The sequence below is a fragment of the Panthera onca genome, chromosome B4 (genome assembly GCF_046562875.1).
Source record: "Panthera onca isolate mPanOnc1 chromosome B4, mPanOnc1 haplotype 2, whole genome shotgun sequence".
In the NCBI taxonomy this organism is placed as follows: Eukaryota; Metazoa; Chordata; class Mammalia; order Carnivora; family Felidae; genus Panthera; species Panthera onca.
In genome coordinates this window covers 34,912,084-34,930,049 of record NC_138345.1, presented here as the reverse complement: position 1 = coordinate 34,930,049, position 17,966 = coordinate 34,912,084, and the positions used below count along the sequence as shown (strand labels likewise).

The 17,966-nt window shown below is 45.2% G+C and overlaps 1 protein-coding gene across 1 annotated transcript in view; it reads left to right on the top strand.

The window, feature by feature from the left end:
* The window catches only part of CACNA1C (calcium voltage-gated channel subunit alpha1 C), a 664,490-nt gene that overhangs the window by 543,115 nt on the left and 103,409 nt on the right, over nt 1-17,966 (top strand). The window contains exons 14-19 of the mRNA XM_081796086.1: nt 5,799-6,006; nt 6,760-6,880; nt 8,575-8,689; nt 9,492-9,612; nt 9,959-10,028; nt 17,496-17,628. Coding sequence (XP_081652212.1) covers nt 5,799-6,006; nt 6,760-6,880; nt 8,575-8,689; nt 9,492-9,612; nt 9,959-10,028; nt 17,496-17,628 — 768 coding nt within the window. The remainder of the gene's footprint in view (nt 1-5,798; nt 6,007-6,759; nt 6,881-8,574; nt 8,690-9,491; nt 9,613-9,958; nt 10,029-17,495; nt 17,629-17,966) is intronic.

Sequence of the window (17,966 nt, the reverse complement as noted above, 5' to 3'; positions counted from 1 at the left end):
ATCACCTCCTTTGACTAGCCATTGTTCTAAGCACTAAGGATACAAACAAAGCAAGTGAATTCCCTGCTCTCACAGACATTACATTCTCATGGCAAGTGGTAATGAGTATATTAAATAGTGGGAATAGGAGATAGATGTGGTCAAGGGAGGACCACTGTGGTGAGGGGACATTTGAACAGAGGCCTGCAGGGACTGAAGAAGTGAGCCACACAGAGTTCTGGCGGAAACCTCTGTATACAGCAGAAAAACAGGGACCAGGGCAGGAGTATGCATGGAGGCTGGGGGGGCAGCAGGGGACTGGTGGGCTAGAGCAAAAGTGGTGGGGAGAGTGGGAGGAGATGAGGTCACTGAGGCAGTAGAGGCCGATTCCGCATGATCTGTTAGGTCTTCCAATGGGAAGCAAGAGCATGAAGCAGTATTGAGGTTTAATGTGACTTACATTTAACAGGGCCTCCTGCTGCAGTGGTGTGGAGTACATAGATGATTGTGTACTTCCCATTGCATGGTGTCAGGAAGTATGTAGCATGAGTTTGTCTCGTTATTGGTGATTCTAAGTGTAGAAACTTGGTTAAGTGGGTATCTGCCAGATTTCTCCACTGTTGAGGTACCCTTTCCCTTTATGATTAATAAGTAATCTATGGAGTGATATTTTGAGAGTATGTGAATACCCTACTCCCCAGTGACCTTTCACCTAGTGGTTTTAGCATCCATGATGATCATTACTGAATTCGTTGCTAATGCTAAATGGTTATTTTTTTAATTTTATTTATTTATTTTGAGAGAGAGAGCAGGGAAGGGGCAGAGAGAGAGGAAGAGAATCCTAAGCAGGCTCCATGCTGTCAGCACAGAACCTAATACACAGGGCTTGATCCCACGAACCCATGAGATCATGACCTGAGCCAAAATCAAGAGTTGGCCTCTTAACCAACTGAGCCACCCAGGTGCCCCCAAAATGGTGATTTTCTGATTCTATCGTTCATTCATACATTTGTGTTATCCATTTGACATATTCTATAAAGGAAACCTCTACCTCCTTTTTTAAATATCGATAGATTTACATTGTTTTTCAGTGTGTTATAATCCATTACTATCAATTAAAAAAAAAGTATGGTGGGGCGCCTGGGTGGCTCAGTCAGTTAAGCATCTGACTTCAGCTCAGGTCATGATCTCGCAGTTTGTGGATTTGAGTCCCCACATCAGGCTCTGTGCTGACAGCTCAGAGCCTGGAGCCTGCTTCGGATTCTGTGTCTCCCTCTCTCTGCCCCTCTCCTGCTTATGCTCTGTCTCTCTCTGCCTCTCAAAAATAAATAAACGGTAAAAAAAAAAAAAAAGTATGGTGCATTTGAGGGCTTTTTACCTGAGATGTATATAGTGTGGAGAAAGGCTGCAGGGAGCAAGTGTTGAACAGGGAAACCTGTCAGGATGTGGGATTGCTGGCTCGGCTGGTGACAGAGTATGGGAAGTGGCCAGATTCAGGCTTTGCTTGGAATATGGGACCACAGAGCTTGCTGATGTGGGGTCAAGAGAGACTTCAGGATGACTGCAAAGGTTGTGTCTTGAGCCAGAAACTATGGGAGATGATGGGGTTGGAGTTCTGTCATTCCACACATCTCATGTTGTGAGCCCATCCCTGGCTGACCAAGAGAAGTGCAGCCTTTCCCTGGATACCTCAAGGGACATGGGGAAGCGTGAGAAGAGTCCTCACTTTTAGTCAAACACTCCGCCCATTGCCTGCCCCTCTGACCATTACAGCCCCATACCTGCTCCACTGCTGGCCCCCCAGGGCACTATCTGCCATCTTTCATGCCCAATGTTTCCAAAGAGTTCTTCTCCGCTAGATTACTCATTTTGTTTCTCTATCACAGCCTCCACTTTCTCAGAACTCCAGGCACTCCTCCCACATCCCCTTTCCTCTCTGCCTCCTGGCTGCTCCACTCCACCAAACCTCTGTCCAGTCAGGGGCCTCCTTGTCTGGCTTCCCATTGGGTCCCCATGGCTGTCACACACCTCTGAATCTCAGTTGTGAGCCTGGTTTGAGTTATTTCCCTCATGTCCATGTGCCTCATGAAAATTAAGGCTTCAACCTTCTTTGGCCATAAGGGCTTTTCCAGAATATTCCATGACAGTTGAACACACAGGAGATCTCTAGGGGGCTCTGTGACCTTAATCCATATATACTTTTCCCTCTGATACAGCTGGAAAATCTTGTTATAAATATGCTCTAAAGTTACTGGTTCCTAAATACCAGTCTACTGACAAGTTTTGGAGTGGTAGAATGAAAATCACTCAAGTCCCAGCACCAGAGATTATGATTTCATGGTTCCAGGGTGAGGCCTGGGAATCAGTATATACAAAATGACCAAACTCCTCTGCAGTTTCCTCTCCAGTATGGGAACACTGCTCTAAATGTAAGAAGGGCCGGTATCCTAGCCCCAGAGAGGTTCTCTTACTTCTGGCTTTAAGCAGAGCAAATATTACAATCTCTAGCCTATTGGGGTGACAGGCAGTCTCTCACAGTAATACTAGGTTGGACAGAATTTATCTGAGGACAAAGATGGGGAGAATGGAAGAAAAAAACTTCTGATCTTTGCCTTCAAGAACTCAGAGCCTATTTGGAGGAGATGAGACTGTCACAAATGAAAAACACTGAAGAGCATTTATAGAACAGATACAAATAAATGTATATTAATATTCTGCAAACAGAGGAAGAATGGCTGGCAGGCAAAATAGAGGTAGAGAACGGCTGAATTTGTGAAGGAGAAAGGAGCATTAAAGACACCAGACTGGGAAGAAGTTCACGTTTACATCCAAACTGTTGGCCCATCTGCTTCTTTCACCTAATATGGAACTATTCTCTGGAGAGAAGCACCCAAGCTGGGGGTGCAGCTATGAGGCTATAACGGGGGTGGTTTGCATGTCACTCTTTTAAGCAGCAAAAGCAATTCACTACATATATTGCTAATAAGCTGGGAATGCCTTAAGTGGAGGCAGTCAAGACTGTGACCTGGAAGGCAGACAGGCCAGAGGTGGAGCTAAGGAAGTGAGATTTCTCAGTTGCACATGCTCCAGTTAGAGGCTGTGTTCTTTTTGCTACAGTGCATTTCCTTATCGTGACAGGCCCAAGCTTCATCCAGCAGCCATTAGCAACCCACACCCACACCCCTTTTCCAAGAGGAAGGGATTTTCCCAAGGCTATAATGAAGAACCTCTGTATTTACAGTAAAGGACTGTGAGTATAATGACTGGGAGCCTCCTCTCCAAGGCCTCTCCATCTCTTCCCAGAAAGACCTCCCTGCCTTACTCATAGACCTCTTTGGTTTCCGGTAACCCAGGAGTTCCTAAACTTCCCTGCTTATCAGAATCATCTGGAATGCTTGTCAAAAATACAAGTTTCTGGGCCCCAAACTATAGCTATTGAATGAGAATCTCCAGAAGAGACTTTTTAAAAAACCAAATCTTTGGACAGGGTAAATCTGGGAAACCTCACTAAACCTTGTACCCTCTCTTAGGGGTGCCTGGGCTGAGGGCAGCATTCTTGGGAAAAAAATTAATGTGTTTTTCTGTCTAAAGACTGCTAGTGATAACAGTAATTATTAACCTTTATCAACTGTGTGCCAGGCACTATACTAGGGTGTTTTTTTTAAGAGTAGGAATTATATTTTTTCCAGTTTTATTGAGGAATAATTGGCACACATCACTGTATAAACTTAAGGCATATAAGCACTCTCAACAATAGCCAAATTATGGAAAGAGCCTAAATGTCCATCAACTGATGAATGGATAAAGAAATTGTGGTTTATATACACAATGGAATACTACGTGGCAATGAGAAAGAATGAAATATGGCCTTTTGTAGCAACGTGGATGGAACTGGAGAGTGTGATGCTAAGTGAAATAAGCCATACAGAGAAAGACAGATACCATATGGTTTCACTCTTATGTGGATCCTGAGAAACTTAACAGAAACCCATGGGGGAGGGGAAGGAAAAAAAAAAAAAAAGAGGTTAGAGTGGGAGAGAGCCAAAACATGAGACTGTTGAAAACTGAGAACAAACTGAGGGTTGATGGGGGGTGGGAGGGAGGGGATGGTGGGTGATGGGTATTGAGGAGGGCACCTTTTGGGATGAGCACTGGGTGTTGTATGGAAACCAATTTGACAATAAATTTCATATACTGGAAAAAAAAAGGCACATAGCATGATGGTTTGATTTACATATATTAGGAAATGATTACCACAGTAAGTTAGTTAACATGTGTCATCTTATATAGATACAATAAAAATAAAAGAAAAAAATTCCCTCCTTTTGATGAGAATTCTTAGGATCTTCTCTGAACAACTTTCCGGTATATCAGTGTCAACCATAGTCATCATGCTGTACGTTACATCATCATGTACAGGTCATCATGACCTATTTATCTCATAACTGGAAGTTTGTACCTTTTGACAACTTCATCCAATTCTCCCCCCCTCTGCCCCCTGCCTGTGGTAACCACAAATCTGATCTCTTTCTTCTACAAGTTAGGTGATTTTTTGCTTTCTTGTTTTGCTTTTAGATTCTACATAAAAATGAAATCATGCAGTATTTGTCTTTCTCTGTCTGACTTATTTCACTTAGTGTAATGTCCTCAAGTCCATCCATGTTGTCATAAATGATATTATTTCCTCTTTTTTATGGATGAATAATATTCCAGTGTGTATGTATTATATACACCACAAGTTCTTTGTCCATTCATCCATCAATAGACACTTGGGTTGTTTCCGTGTCTTGGCTATTGTAAATAATGCTGCAATGAACATGGGGGCACAGATATCTTTTTCAGTTAGTGTTTTCATTTCCTTTGGATATATTCCCAGAAGTGGAATTGCTGAATCATATGGTGGTTGATTTTAATTTTTTTGAGGAACTTCCATGCTGTTTTCCATACTAGCTGCACCAATTTACATTCCCACCAACAGTGCACAGGGTTCCCTTTTCTCCACATCCTTGCCAACACTTGTTACCTCTTGTCTTTTTGATGATGGCCATTCTAACAGGTGTGAGATGCTACCTCACTGTGGTTTTAATTTGCATTTCCTTGATGGCTGGTGATGTTAAGCATCTTTTCTTGTACTTGATGGCCATTCATATATCTTCTTTGGAAAAATGTCTATTCAGGTCCTGTGTCAAATTTTTGAATTGGATTGTTTGGGGCTTTGCTTTTTGGTCATTTCGTTTTGTTTTTGCTTTTGAGTTGCCTGTGTTCTTTATATATTTGGATATCAACCCCTTATCAGATATATGTTTGCAAATATTTTTTCCTGTTTCATAGGTTGTCTTTTCACTTTGTTGATGGTTTATTTTGCTGACCAGAAGCTTTTTTAGCTTGATGTAGTCCCACTTGTTTAGTCTTTATTTTGTTGTTTGGAGAGCTGCTTTTTTTTTCCTCATGTAATATTCCCAATTGCTACTGTTGTCTCTATTTTCTTGGATGATGAGGTAAATAGAAGGGAAGTTATGTGACTTGCCCAACTGCAACTAGCAGGTAGCAACTTGTGGAGTTAGACTGGAACTCAGGCTTCTCACTTCTTAGTTCCCTCTATTTGCCATTACACATTACTGATCCTGGAACATTGAATTAACTAGCTCCACACTCTAACTGTGAGCTTACCAGCCCAGTTCACACCACCACCACTATAGGAATGAAGGGGCAAAAGGAGTTATAATTTATCTTAAAATTTCTAGTGGATGCGTGAATGAGGAGTGATGTTAAGGAAAGCATAGAAAAAGGATGCTAATCTCCCTCATGCTGGTCCTCAGGTACTGGAACTCCTTAAGCAACCTGGTGGCATCCTTGCTGAATTCTGTGCGCTCCATTGCCTCCCTGCTGCTACTCCTCTTCCTCTTCATCATCATCTTCTCCCTCCTGGGGATGCAGCTCTTTGGAGGAAAGTTCAACTTTGATGAGATGCAGACTCGGAGGAGCACATTTGATAACTTTCCTCAGTCCCTCCTCACCGTGTTTCAGGTATGGACTCTTCTCTGCTGGGATTATGAGCAGGAGGGTGGTTGAGTGGCAGGGTTGGGTTTGGGTGGGAAGATGGAGTCTTGAAAAGGTGGTGGAAAGCTTCACCCTTACACTGGGCAGCCAAAGCCAGCCTAGATCAGTCATGGAGGGACCATGCCCAGTTGAGTCCTGAGTTCTTATAGTTCCCCCTACCCTCAGTCCCCCATGGAATTCCACTGTTGTATGAACCACTGGGGTAAAAAAATCTAAATGAGTAGTTTAAAAACTCTTGCTTAACCACAGAAACTTCAGATAAATTCTGCAGGAAAGCCCAAAGTATAAACAAAGGAAAGCAGACTGCCCTCATTGGGAGAGGAGAGGGTGATGGGGCTCCGTCTTTCCTACCCACCATTCTTGCCCCTTGTTACTCTTTCAATGAATACATTCACATTTGCAAAAGGGCCCTGAGGAATGGCTGATGGCAGCCATCTTGTGCACTGCATGTGAGTAGAAAGAGATGCTTTAACCAGGAATGCCTTTCAGTCACTTCTCAAATAATATCATGCCAGTGCACTTTGTCTAAGTATAGGGTCAAACTTGCCCAGGTCAGTAGTTCAGAGCCCCTGGGAGGAAAACTGGGGGCCAAGAGGAGGGAAAGAGGTGGAAAAGAGATTTTAGACATTTTTGTTAACATAGTGGGGCAGGGCAGGGGAGTTTTGGGGTTTGCTGTTGGTCTAACGCTGTGTCCCTTATTGGTGGGAATGTGTCATTCAGATCCTGACCGGGGAGGACTGGAATTCGGTGATGTATGATGGGATCATGGCTTATGGCGGCCCCTCTTTTCCAGGGATGTTAGTCTGTATTTACTTCATCATCCTCTTCATCTGTGGAAACTGTATCCTTTGCTCCTGCCTCCCCGCCCCTGCCGCCTCACCCTCCCTCAGCCTGCAGCACGATGCCAAATATGTGTGCCCAGCAGGTCCTGACTTGGGGTTGAAAACTGTGGTTGCCCATCCACAGGGCCCCCAGGCAAGCAGGGGAAAGGTGTGCTCTGGGAAGAAAACGTTTCCTGTCCCAGAACCACCTTAACTGTGGAGGCAGGTCTTGGTGAAAGCCTGGCTCTTTGGCATAGGCGGGGATGTAAGTTCATATTCCTGAACCAGTTTGGGCTGCAGTGTTGCCTGACTCCAGGAGGCACGATCTCATTGTAGTCTAGGTGAACAACGCCCCCTGGTGTTGTGCATGTACAGCTACTCACATAGATTCCAATGTGAACACACTTGGAGTTGGGCTCCAATGCCTTGGGCTATTGCTGCTGGAGGTAGGAAATGCAGTTAAGGGGGACTGAGCCATCATTCTTGAAATGACCTTCATCTCTCCTCCCTATTTTCTGCTCAGTGTCCCTCCCTCTGAAGCCACTCTCCAGGACTTTAGTCACAGGCAAAGCTGGACAGGCTTCACCAAGCAGACCTGACAGGTCCTTGCTGATCCAGGCCATGGGCAGCTTTCCAGGGACTCAAGCTGCAGGCGGTATTCTCTCCTGCTGGTCAAAACCCCAAGAGGGTTGTGTGCAGAGGCAGATGGTAAAGTAGAAGCAGCTCTGGCCCAAGATTCGGGTTTAAATCATAGTTTAATGTAGTGCACAAGGCATGAACATTGATGCTGACAGACAGGCTTCACCTTTTCCCAACTGGGTGATCTCCAGCAAACTAAAGGTTCTCTACCTCAGTGTCTGTAAAATGGGGTGATGAAACATTACTGCCTACTACTTAAGGGGTCATGATGAAGTTTAATGAGATAATTTATGCAAAGCCCCTCCCCTGCCTGCCACAGCGCCAGGGGACCAAGGGCAGGTGCACAGTAAGATCCTTGGTCAAGCCCTTCACCTCTGTGGGTTGTGGCTTTCCTATATGTGAAATTGTGTGATTATCTGGGTGCCTGGGGGTGGAGGTTAGACTTAACAATATTAAGACCCCTTTCATCTATACTTTCTTTGATTCTGCAATCCTCTGACCCACAGTGTTTCTGTTCAAGGTTAGGGATGAGGGCAAGAAGGAAAGGGCAAGTGACTACTTCATTTAGGAGTTTCCAAGATTCAGCCAGCTCCAGCTGGACACTGCAAGGGTCTTTGTATGTGCAGGCTCAGATTAAGAGTTGGCAGAGATATCAGGCCGCCTCCTCAGTGCCCAGTTTTAATGAACCGCTCTTACGAGCATTCTGCATTCTGCTAGAGACAATGCTGTTTATAATGTCAGTTACAGCCAGTCATCTCAGTAGGGAAACCAATAATGAAACCCAGCAATTAAAGAGCAAGGCAGGCTTGCTGCCTCACTCCCTGCCCACTCCACCCTGCAAGCTATCCTGCTCTTGACCCCTTAGAAAACTCCTAGTAGCTAGTAGGGTAATGGGGAGGGAGAGGTGTGGAGGAGGGACACTACTGGGCTCTGAACTCCTCACAGTGAGTCACCACTGAGCTCACCCTATGAGTGAGGAAGTCTACCCCTGCATGTCTTGCACCCTCCCTGCCCCCTGTGCCCACCAAATACCCCAAGGCCAAGGGTCATTTTCTTTAAGAATGGACACAAACAGATATCCTACTGAATGTGTTCTTGGCCATTGCTGTGGACAACCTGGCTGATGCTGAGAGCCTCACATCTGCCCAAAAGGAGGAGGAAGAAGAGAAGGAGAGAAAGAAGCTGGCCAGGTAACCCTCTAAGCTTACCTAGACCCAAAGCCCCAGGGTCCCAGTTCTGGAATGCCATTCCCATTAGTGATAAAGAGAGGCTTCGGTGCTGGCCTCTGTCAGCCATCCCTCCTAGAGGGCACTGGGTTTGAGGCTTCACAGTAAGCTTCACCCAACTTTCTCTACTATTTATTAGGTATTGCCCTAAAATGGGGAACATTTTGAATTACAGTATTTGTGAAGGTATTCTATTTCCCACCTGTCTAAGAAGTTGGGGGATTCTCTTTTGAGAAGGAAGGTCATGATAGGTGGTGGGAATGAAGGATGGGTAGAGGAGGAAGGCAGCTGCTTAGAGGGGAAATGCAATTCCAGCTGAGTGATAACTTTTTGCTGTTTTATAAATCATTGCCAGTGTTAAGAAAACAAGATAAGGCCCTGCATTGTCTTCTGTCATTGTCTAGATGGGACTGTCATACGCCACACATCTGCTGGATACCAAGCAGAGTTTTCTAGGAACCAATCCTGAATCAGATCCAGAATCTTTCTCTGATTCAGACATAGACTAGAGCAACTGAGAAGCTGAAATAGTCCAACTAAGTACAAGACAGAGCAAAGTGTGGCTTGGTGCCTGGATGGAGGGCCCAGCCCAACAGCATCTGTGATTGAGTGACACATGCCATGTGCCCTGGGTAAAGGATGATGGACATAGGCCCAGGGAATCTGCTCCCACTAGTCCCCAGAAGACCACAAGGTAGTTGATTTCTTCATGTCTCCTGTCATTCAGTAAACATCCCTTTAATTTTTCTACCTGCTGACCGGCCAGGACTGCCAGCCCAGAGAAAAAGCAAGAGATAATGGAAAAGCCAGCTGTGGAGGAAACCAAGGAGGAGAAAATTGAGCTGAAATCCATTACAGCTGATGGAGAGTCCCCACCCACCACCAAGGTAAGAAGCCATCTTATTCCAGGAGCTGAGAGGGCCATTGCTGGGGGAAGGAGGGCAAAGCCTTCTCAGACCACCCATGGAAACGAGGGAGGAAGGAAGAAAAGAGACTCAGTGGAACAAAGCCCATGAAGATGGACCAGAAACACTAGGAATGTGAAGAGAAGGCAGACTGGTTGAATTCCAGCCTTCTGTCGATGTCTTGAAGGATATATACAAGATAATAAGGATATACTTTTGAGTCAACAGCTCAACCACTAACCGTGATGCAATTTCAAGGCTCTAAGCCTCTCAAACAATGGAATGTCTCTAATTGGATTCTTCCTCCTTCTCTCCTTTGGCTGCCTAGATCAACATGGATGACCTCCAGCCCAATGAAAATGAAGATAAGAGTCCCTACCCCAACCCAGAAAATACAGGTACCAATCCCATTGCCTAACTCTGAGGTTGGGAGGTTGGGGGTAGAGAGCCAAGTTCTAAAGCCACATGGAACTACCTATGTATTAGGATCAATGGCTCCAGTTTCCCTCTACAAGCACCTTGCACTGATAAATGCCTTTTGTCTCTGTAGCTAGGCATTACCAATCATCATCCAGAGGAGAACTTTGCTCCTGGCTTCCTCGTAATAACAATATAACATTAAACAAATTGTGTTTGAGCAGTGCTGATTCTATGACTTTTGGAAGGGGGATTCTATATACATTTAAGGTTTTATTATATCCTATGCTGTAAAATCATTAATTTATATAATTTATTAATATAACATATGTTGCAGTGTTACACTCACTTAATAGTAAATCCCGACTCTGCCTTGTCCTTACTCAGGAGGCAGTGCTGAGTACAAGGACAGCTGCCACCACAGATGTCCCACTTGTTGCTTTGTCAAATGCTTTCATTTATTACAAAAAGAGCTCTTACCAACTCAGCCTTCTCATCTTCTGATACATAGATTGGCAGGCAGTCTCCTTTGAGAGGGCTTAATGTCAGAGGTCCTTAGACCTCCCTCCAGAATTCCCTTGTCTCCTTCATGAAACTCTACATCCTGTACAAACCCTCTGTTCACCTTCCTTTTACCTCGAAGTGCAGCTATTATTACCAGCTTCAAGCTTGCAGTCAACTGCACACAATCGAGGGACTGTTGTTTTACTGACATTTCCTTCTCTGTGCAGGTTAAGCTACATCTGGGTTGGTAACCACATTAAGTGGCTAAAAACCTTCTACATTTATGAGCAAAGCTAGGTTTTCCTTTTGACCTTCTCCCCACCAGTTCTCTGCTGGCTTGTCTGCAAAGACACTGGTGGCCATCTTCCATTTTCCTTAGGAAGCAGGTTTGCCGTGGTCATTCTACCCTCACTCACCTCCTGCCTCGAGGGAAGGAGGATTCGATTTCCTGGGGATTGGACAGAAGAAAGAACAAGAAGGGTGTTTCCACATGCTGGGCACTAAACCTTCCAAAGTCTGAAAGCTCTCTGGGTGGGAATTCTTACAGAATTTCAAAGACAGACTAGACATGTTGACCAAATGCAATGGGGAATCCTGTCTTAGTCCTGAATCAACAAATTAACTCTAAAATGACATTTTTTAGATAATTGGAGGGAAATTGAATATGGACTGGAAACTAAGGATTTAAAGTAGTTTTTGTTCATTTTGTTACTGTAGTGATGTTGTCGTAGTTCTAGCTTATACGTATTGAAGTGTGTATGTCTGGAGTCTAGAATGTTTAGAAGCTCCCTTAAAATACTCCAGCAACTCCTGGTGAAGCTGGGTGTGGAGGTTTGCCACACAAGTCTCTCTACTTGTGTGTATATTTTTAAAGTTTAAAAAGAAAAACAGTGATAAAAGAAATCCCTCTGAGTCCTGGGCAGAGCTGGCCCAGGTCCCCCTGCACACAGCATACAGGAGCAGAGAGTGGGCTTGAGGGTCCTTTCACAACGTGCCCAGCTGCAGGCAGGCCCAGGCCTGCTCCTTCTACCGGGCAGGGGGCAGCCACACATATGCCAATAATCTCCAGTTTCATCCATCTAAATATACTCATGGCTTTTCTCTTCTTTGATGCTCTATGACATCAAAGAGAAAAAGGCCAGTGGAAAAAAGATTAATGAAAACATTGTCACCTTATTGGCAACCATTGAATGTCTCTCTGTTGACCCAGCTTTGAGGATTCTTGGAATGGTTTTGCTTTTAAACTGAAAAGCTATTCCCACACTCTGCTAATTCCTCACGATTCTTTAGGTTTTATAGAGTGTCCTTTCACTAGTCATGTGGCCACCATTCTCTAGCCTGCTCCAGACCCAGACCTTCCCAGGTTTCTCACAGGCATCTCATACAGCTGTGTTGGTCTGTAGACAGTGCAGGCTGTCCTGTCTCAGCCACTGCCACTCCCAGGCTGTGAAGATCAGCCCCTGTGGCCCCCTTGTTTGTTCTCCATCCCTAATTTCCATTTTCTTGCCCAAGAGTGGTGTGCTCTTACAACTGGTGGCTCCACATGTTCCCCCTCACTCCAAGGAACCAGCTTCTGCTTCCCAGCTCCTCCTTCCCCTGTCTCTGCAGGTCACCTCTTGGACCCTAATCCCAGGTGAAACAGAAGTCCCCAAAGACTCCTCCCCAGGTCACTTGGCCTGCTGTCTTTGTTCTTGTCAATCTCTCATTCCCACAGGCTCTTCTCTCCTCTGAACCGTAAAAGGCAAAGAACCTGATCTGCCTCTGCTGTGTCTGCTTCACGAAGATACCCTTTGGGAGGCAGCAGTGGTGAACACTGTACCTGCCCCACTTGCAGCCAGACTCCCAGAGAGAGAAGGGGCAGGGCCAAGGAATATTCTCACACCCTCCTCCTGCCCCACTTCTCACTGGGGTACACCTGTGCCTATACCCCATCCCCAGGATGCTGTGCATGCTTGTCCAGGCTGCACCCAAGCATTTGTGCTGAAGCGGCTGAGGGGGGCTGAGCTCCAGCCTACATTCCCCTAGCAGGGGCCTCTGTCCTTATGTGAACACCCAGCAGAGTGGGGCCTGCTTCTGATTCACACAAAGTGCTAACTGGCCAGCAGTGGAGCATCAGTCCTTCCCTCCCTGTTTAAGCCCCAAAACTCAACAGTTGGTTTGAGCCTCCCTGCTTAGTATACACTAGATTTTAGAAATCTCTACTCACCCAGGAAATGTGCCAAGTTGTGCTTTTACTTAACCAACTCTTTTTTTTTTAATATGAAATTTATTGTCAGATTGGTTTCCATACAACACCCAGTGCTCATCCCAAAAGGTGCCCTCCTCAATACCCATCACCCACCCTCCCCTCCCTTCCACCCCCCATCAACCCTCAGTTTGTTCTCAGTTTTTAAGAGTCTCTTGTGCTTTGGCTCTCTCCCTCTCTAACCTCTTTTTTTTTCTTCCCCTTCCCCATGGACTTCTGTTAAGTTTCTCAGGATCCACATAAGAGTGAAAACATATGGTATCTGTCTTTCTCTGTATGTCTTTCTCTTATTTCACTTTATTTGAGTGAACATACAGATGTTAAGAGTCATCAAGGACTTAAAATTAAGAGACACTTGAAAAGGAAACGTGAATGATATCAGAGAAGGCATAGGACAGCACCAGGTGCTGTGGGGAGACTCAAACTGCTGCAAGGGGTTCTAGCAGAAGCAGGGCAGTGAGGTGTGGTGGGGGAGAGACAGCCAGCCTTCACAGAGAAAGGTGGGCTGGGCTGGGCTTTGTGTCTGGGGAGTTGGAGAGGAAATAAGTTGTTTCAGAACATACTACTGTCATAGACGGGGAGCTGGAAGAAACCATGGAGATAGTCATTCACTTACATGTACCAGGCACTGTGGCAGGCACCAGGGATACACCTGTGGGCAAGACAGAGAAGGCTGCTCCTCTCCTGGAGCTTACGTTTCAGTGGGGAGACAATGAGCAAGAAAGGGGGCCAACTGAAAGGCAACATGAGGTGGCAGTAAGCAGCAAAGAAGTAATGAAACCAAGAGGTGTGTTACAAGTTACTCACTGACACAGGCTGCTTTGGCTGTGTAGTCAGCGAAGGCATTAGGGCTGAAACCTGACTAAGTCACAGGAATTAGATGTATGGAAATGAGAGGAAAGAGCTTTCTAGGTGGAAGGCTAGCAATTTCAGAATCTCTTGGGCAGAATGTACCTGTCTGTGGAGGAATCCAAAGAGGCCAGTGTGCATGGAGCAGAGAGAATGAAGGGGAAAGGTAGTGGGTGGGACAGGGACTAGGCAGGGGCAGGTGGGACAAGGCTTCAAAGGCCTCCTGAGAGGTTTGGATCTGAGCTGATGCAATGGAGAATCACCCAAGGTTCTCAAGCAGAGGAAGACATGATCTAGTGTTGGAATTACCTTTGGAAGACTGTGCCTCATAAAGACAGGGCAGTAGATGGTCAGGATGAGGACTGGAGGCAGTGAGGATGTTAGCAGTGGTCCTGGTGAGAGGCAGTGGCTGCTCAGCCCAGGGTGGTGGTGCTGCAGACAGAGAAGTGGCAGGACTGGCACTGCATTTTGCAGGACTTGCTAGTGGCCTAGAAGTCAGGGGGAGAGAGTGAGCAGTGGAGGGAGATGAGGTTTTAAACTGAGCCAGCAGAGAAGATGCCCAGTGCAGCAACAGGGGCATCCTCAGCCTTATGTCTCAGTACTCCACCCACAAAGCTCACCTCAAGGTGCCAATCACACCAATGAACTTTGGGGCTGCACTAAAAACTGTAAGTTCCTTGAGGGCAAGAACCACAGCTTTGTGTTTGGTACACTGTAGGCAGTAGGTGTTAGAAGTAATTATTTTTATTTGAATCAGCCATGAGCAAAATCACAGAAGTGAAAACGAGTGTCAAATGGGTAGGGGACATGGATCACCAAGGACCAAGAGTGGGGCATCCAGCCCCGCAGTGGTTTTACTTTTGAGCACTGGACCCAGCCATCTGGAAAACAGCAGCAACCCTGAAGTGTGGCAACACCTTACTGGCCACACTTCTCCAAACCCCAAGAATGGGGATGGGAAAACTGGAGATCCCACAGGGTCCCCTGGCATCTGGGAGTGGAAGTCTAGGTGACTCAGTTGCCAACCCCAAAAATGAACTTTACTTGACTTTTCCTCCCCTGCCAACCTCTCTCCTTACACTTAATACACGCAAAGCATCACATCTGTCAGATTCTTTCCCTTTGAAGATTTGTGTTTGTCCTTCAGAAGTAGTTTCCTCCTAAACACTATGCCTGGAATTCAGCTCATGTGTGTCTGAATGGACCAACTGACTTGCTTCTCCCCAGGAATGGAAATCAGGGTAGAGCTTCACAAACCATGAGGCAAGCTATTGCAGATGAAAGAGCATGCAAAATTCTTCACCAGGAACTTGGAAAAACACAAAGCTAGTAAATATGTTTTTCTATAAACACACATGATTAAAATAAGCATTAAATTACCTGTTACCAAATTATCATGAATAAGAAAGTGTTGGGTCATTTAGAGCAAAACTGAAAAGAATACAAACAGCTGAGCAGGAATTTAAGATCCTTCTCAATTAAATTTCATTTATAAATATTGTGATTCAGGCCAACTCCTGTTTTACTTATTTTGCTTTACAAGGAGACTCTGCCTTTCTTTTACTTACCAAGGTTTGGTTAGAAAGCTTCAACCATTGGCCTGTTCACCTCGTGCCTCTCTTCTGCTAAAAAGATTAATTGCTTTGCTGGTCAGCTCTAATTATGCCAGGGGGATAAAAATTTGATTTATTCCTATATTCTTCTGGTCCCCCCAAAAAGCCTTAGGCCCCTAAATGCTTCTTGCTTGATAAAAAAAAAAAAAAAAACACTTTCTGTGATTGATGGGCATTGAGGAGGGCACTTGTTGGGATGAGCACTGAGTGTTGTATGGAAACCAGTTTGACAATAAATTATATTTAAAAAATAAAAAAAGAACCACTATCTGTGCCAGGCATTTTTTTTTTTTGGCACAACCTAGCTTCATTTTAACCAGAAGAAGAGAGACCATGCAGAGACATGGCTGGTCCCTAAGATAAACGTCCTGTAACTATCTTTCCAACCAGCTTAGTCTCCACCTGACCCTCTTCTTTTGTAAAGTCCCTTTCTTTATAAAGCAGATGTTGATGTGAAAGTGTAATCATCAAAAAACAAGGGCTACTATGTGCTGAGCAGAGTGTCTCTCTCCAGGGTTTTCAGCACATGAAGAGATGGAACAGATACATGTAAAGTCAGGCATTCAAGGTATTTGGTCCCAAGTGCCGAGTGAATGCAGGAGAATGACAGGGCTGCTAGAATCACATGAAGGTCATTCTCAAGAGCCCAGGTATTCGGGAGAGCCAAGTGAATGATGCTGTCTTACCTGGGAGTCCTTCTGGCTCTACACCGGGAGATGAGAGCATTTCAAATAAGGAGACAGCATGAGGAAAGGAGAAAGCACATGGCGAGTGTATTCATTTCCTGGGGCTGTCATAACAAATTACCATGAACTTGGTGGCTTAAACCAGCAAATATTTATTCTCTCACAGTTCTGGAGCCTATAAGTCTGAAAGCAGGTATTAGCAGGACCATCCTCTCTCTAAAGGCTCTGGAAAGAATCCCATTCTCGCCTTGTCCCCATCTCTGCCAGTGGCCAGCAATCCTTGGTGCTCCTTGGCTTCCAGCCTCATCTCTCTGGTTTCTGCCTCTGTCTTCATGCGTGTGTGTGTGTCTGTGTCTCCTTATAAGAATAATAGTCCTTGGATTTAGGGCCCACCCCACTCCAGTATAACTTCATCATGACTATACATCTGCAAAGTTACTGTTTCCAAAGTAAGGTCATGTTCTGAGGTTCCAGGTAGGCATGAATTTTGGGGGGACGTTATTCAACCCACTACTACAAACCTTCAGAAAACAGTTTGATGTGAGTGGAAAATTTGTTAGGGAATAACAGCAGGCAGAGATCAGACTGAGAAAGATGCTAAGCACTACTTACAGGCTAAGAGTCTTCTCTGTGGGTAGAGATAGTAACAACAGCTAACATTTATATAGCACTTGCTATGTGCCAGGCGCCACTCTGAGGTATGTATGTACTATTATCCCATTTGCAGATGGGGAAACTGAGACCAGAAAGACTAAATGCCAGAAAGAAACAGAGCTAAGATTTGGATCTAGACATGGCCAGAGAACCCATGTTTTTGCTCCCATTCCCTCTCTAAACATTTTTAAATGCATTTGACCAGAACAAGATATGTAGTAGTTTCCTTCCATGGGCAGTGGCCGTGTAAGCAAAGGATTTTGCTTTTGGTCCACAGTAAATGTGGCCCCTGCCCAGGATAACAAAGGGGCTTCTCAAACTAGTGTTAATGTCTAGTCTTTTGAATGAAGTGCCTTTTGTGGCCAACATCACTGTCCTATTATCCCTACAGCACATGAGTTTTTGGTATTTTTCAGGAATGGGAGTGTTGATTTTAAACTCCAAGGATGGAGTTGATTGCAAGTCACCTAAGCCATACCCATTACCCTACCTGCAGCCTAGATGGACAGGCACACCTGGCAATGCCCCAGTCTTCCCCGATCACCTTTCCTAGTGCCTTACAACTAGAATGACCAACCATCCCAATCTGCATGGGACTGAGGAGTCTCTTGGGATGTGGGAATTTCAGTTTAAAAACCAGGACAGTCCTTGACATGAACTAGCCACCCTACTTACAACCCCCTTTGTCATGTGCTGCCAGAAAAGTCTCTCTAACAAAGATTCTAGCAGCACTCACAGGGAGAGAGCTGAATGTCTTTGTTGATACCCTTCATTTTCAGAGATGCAAATGATGTCTTGATTCTGGTTGGTAGGAAGCTATCTGGAAGTAGGCAGCATAGTGGTAAAAACCTAGTGGGAGTAGTGGAGTTATTTAGAATGGTGCTTTTTTTCTTACAGGAGAAGACGATGAAGAGGAGCCTGAGATGCCTGTGGGCCCCCGCCCACGACCACTCTCTGAGCTGCACCTTAAGGAAAAGGCAGTGCCCATGCCAGAAGCCAGTGCATTTTTCATCTTCAGCCCCAACAACAGGTGTGCAAGAATGGTGGGGAAGGTGGGACTCTACTCTCTCCATGCTACAAGCACAACAGATGCTAACATCCTCCAGCCTCTGAGTGGAGCCTGGGACTCTCCCAATCCCCCACAACTTGTGCAAACAGGCACTGATTTAGGGAAAAGTATCCTATATTCCAAATCAGAAGACTTGGGTCTGTTTTTCCCTCCATTTTTTGACACATGTAAACTCTATTTCTACACTTTTGGTGATTACCCTTGGTAATTTACTAAGTCTATTTAACTTAAAATCTGAAGTTAAGCAGTATCTTACACCTCCTCCTGCAAAATAGAAAGAGCTTATACTGTTTTAACTT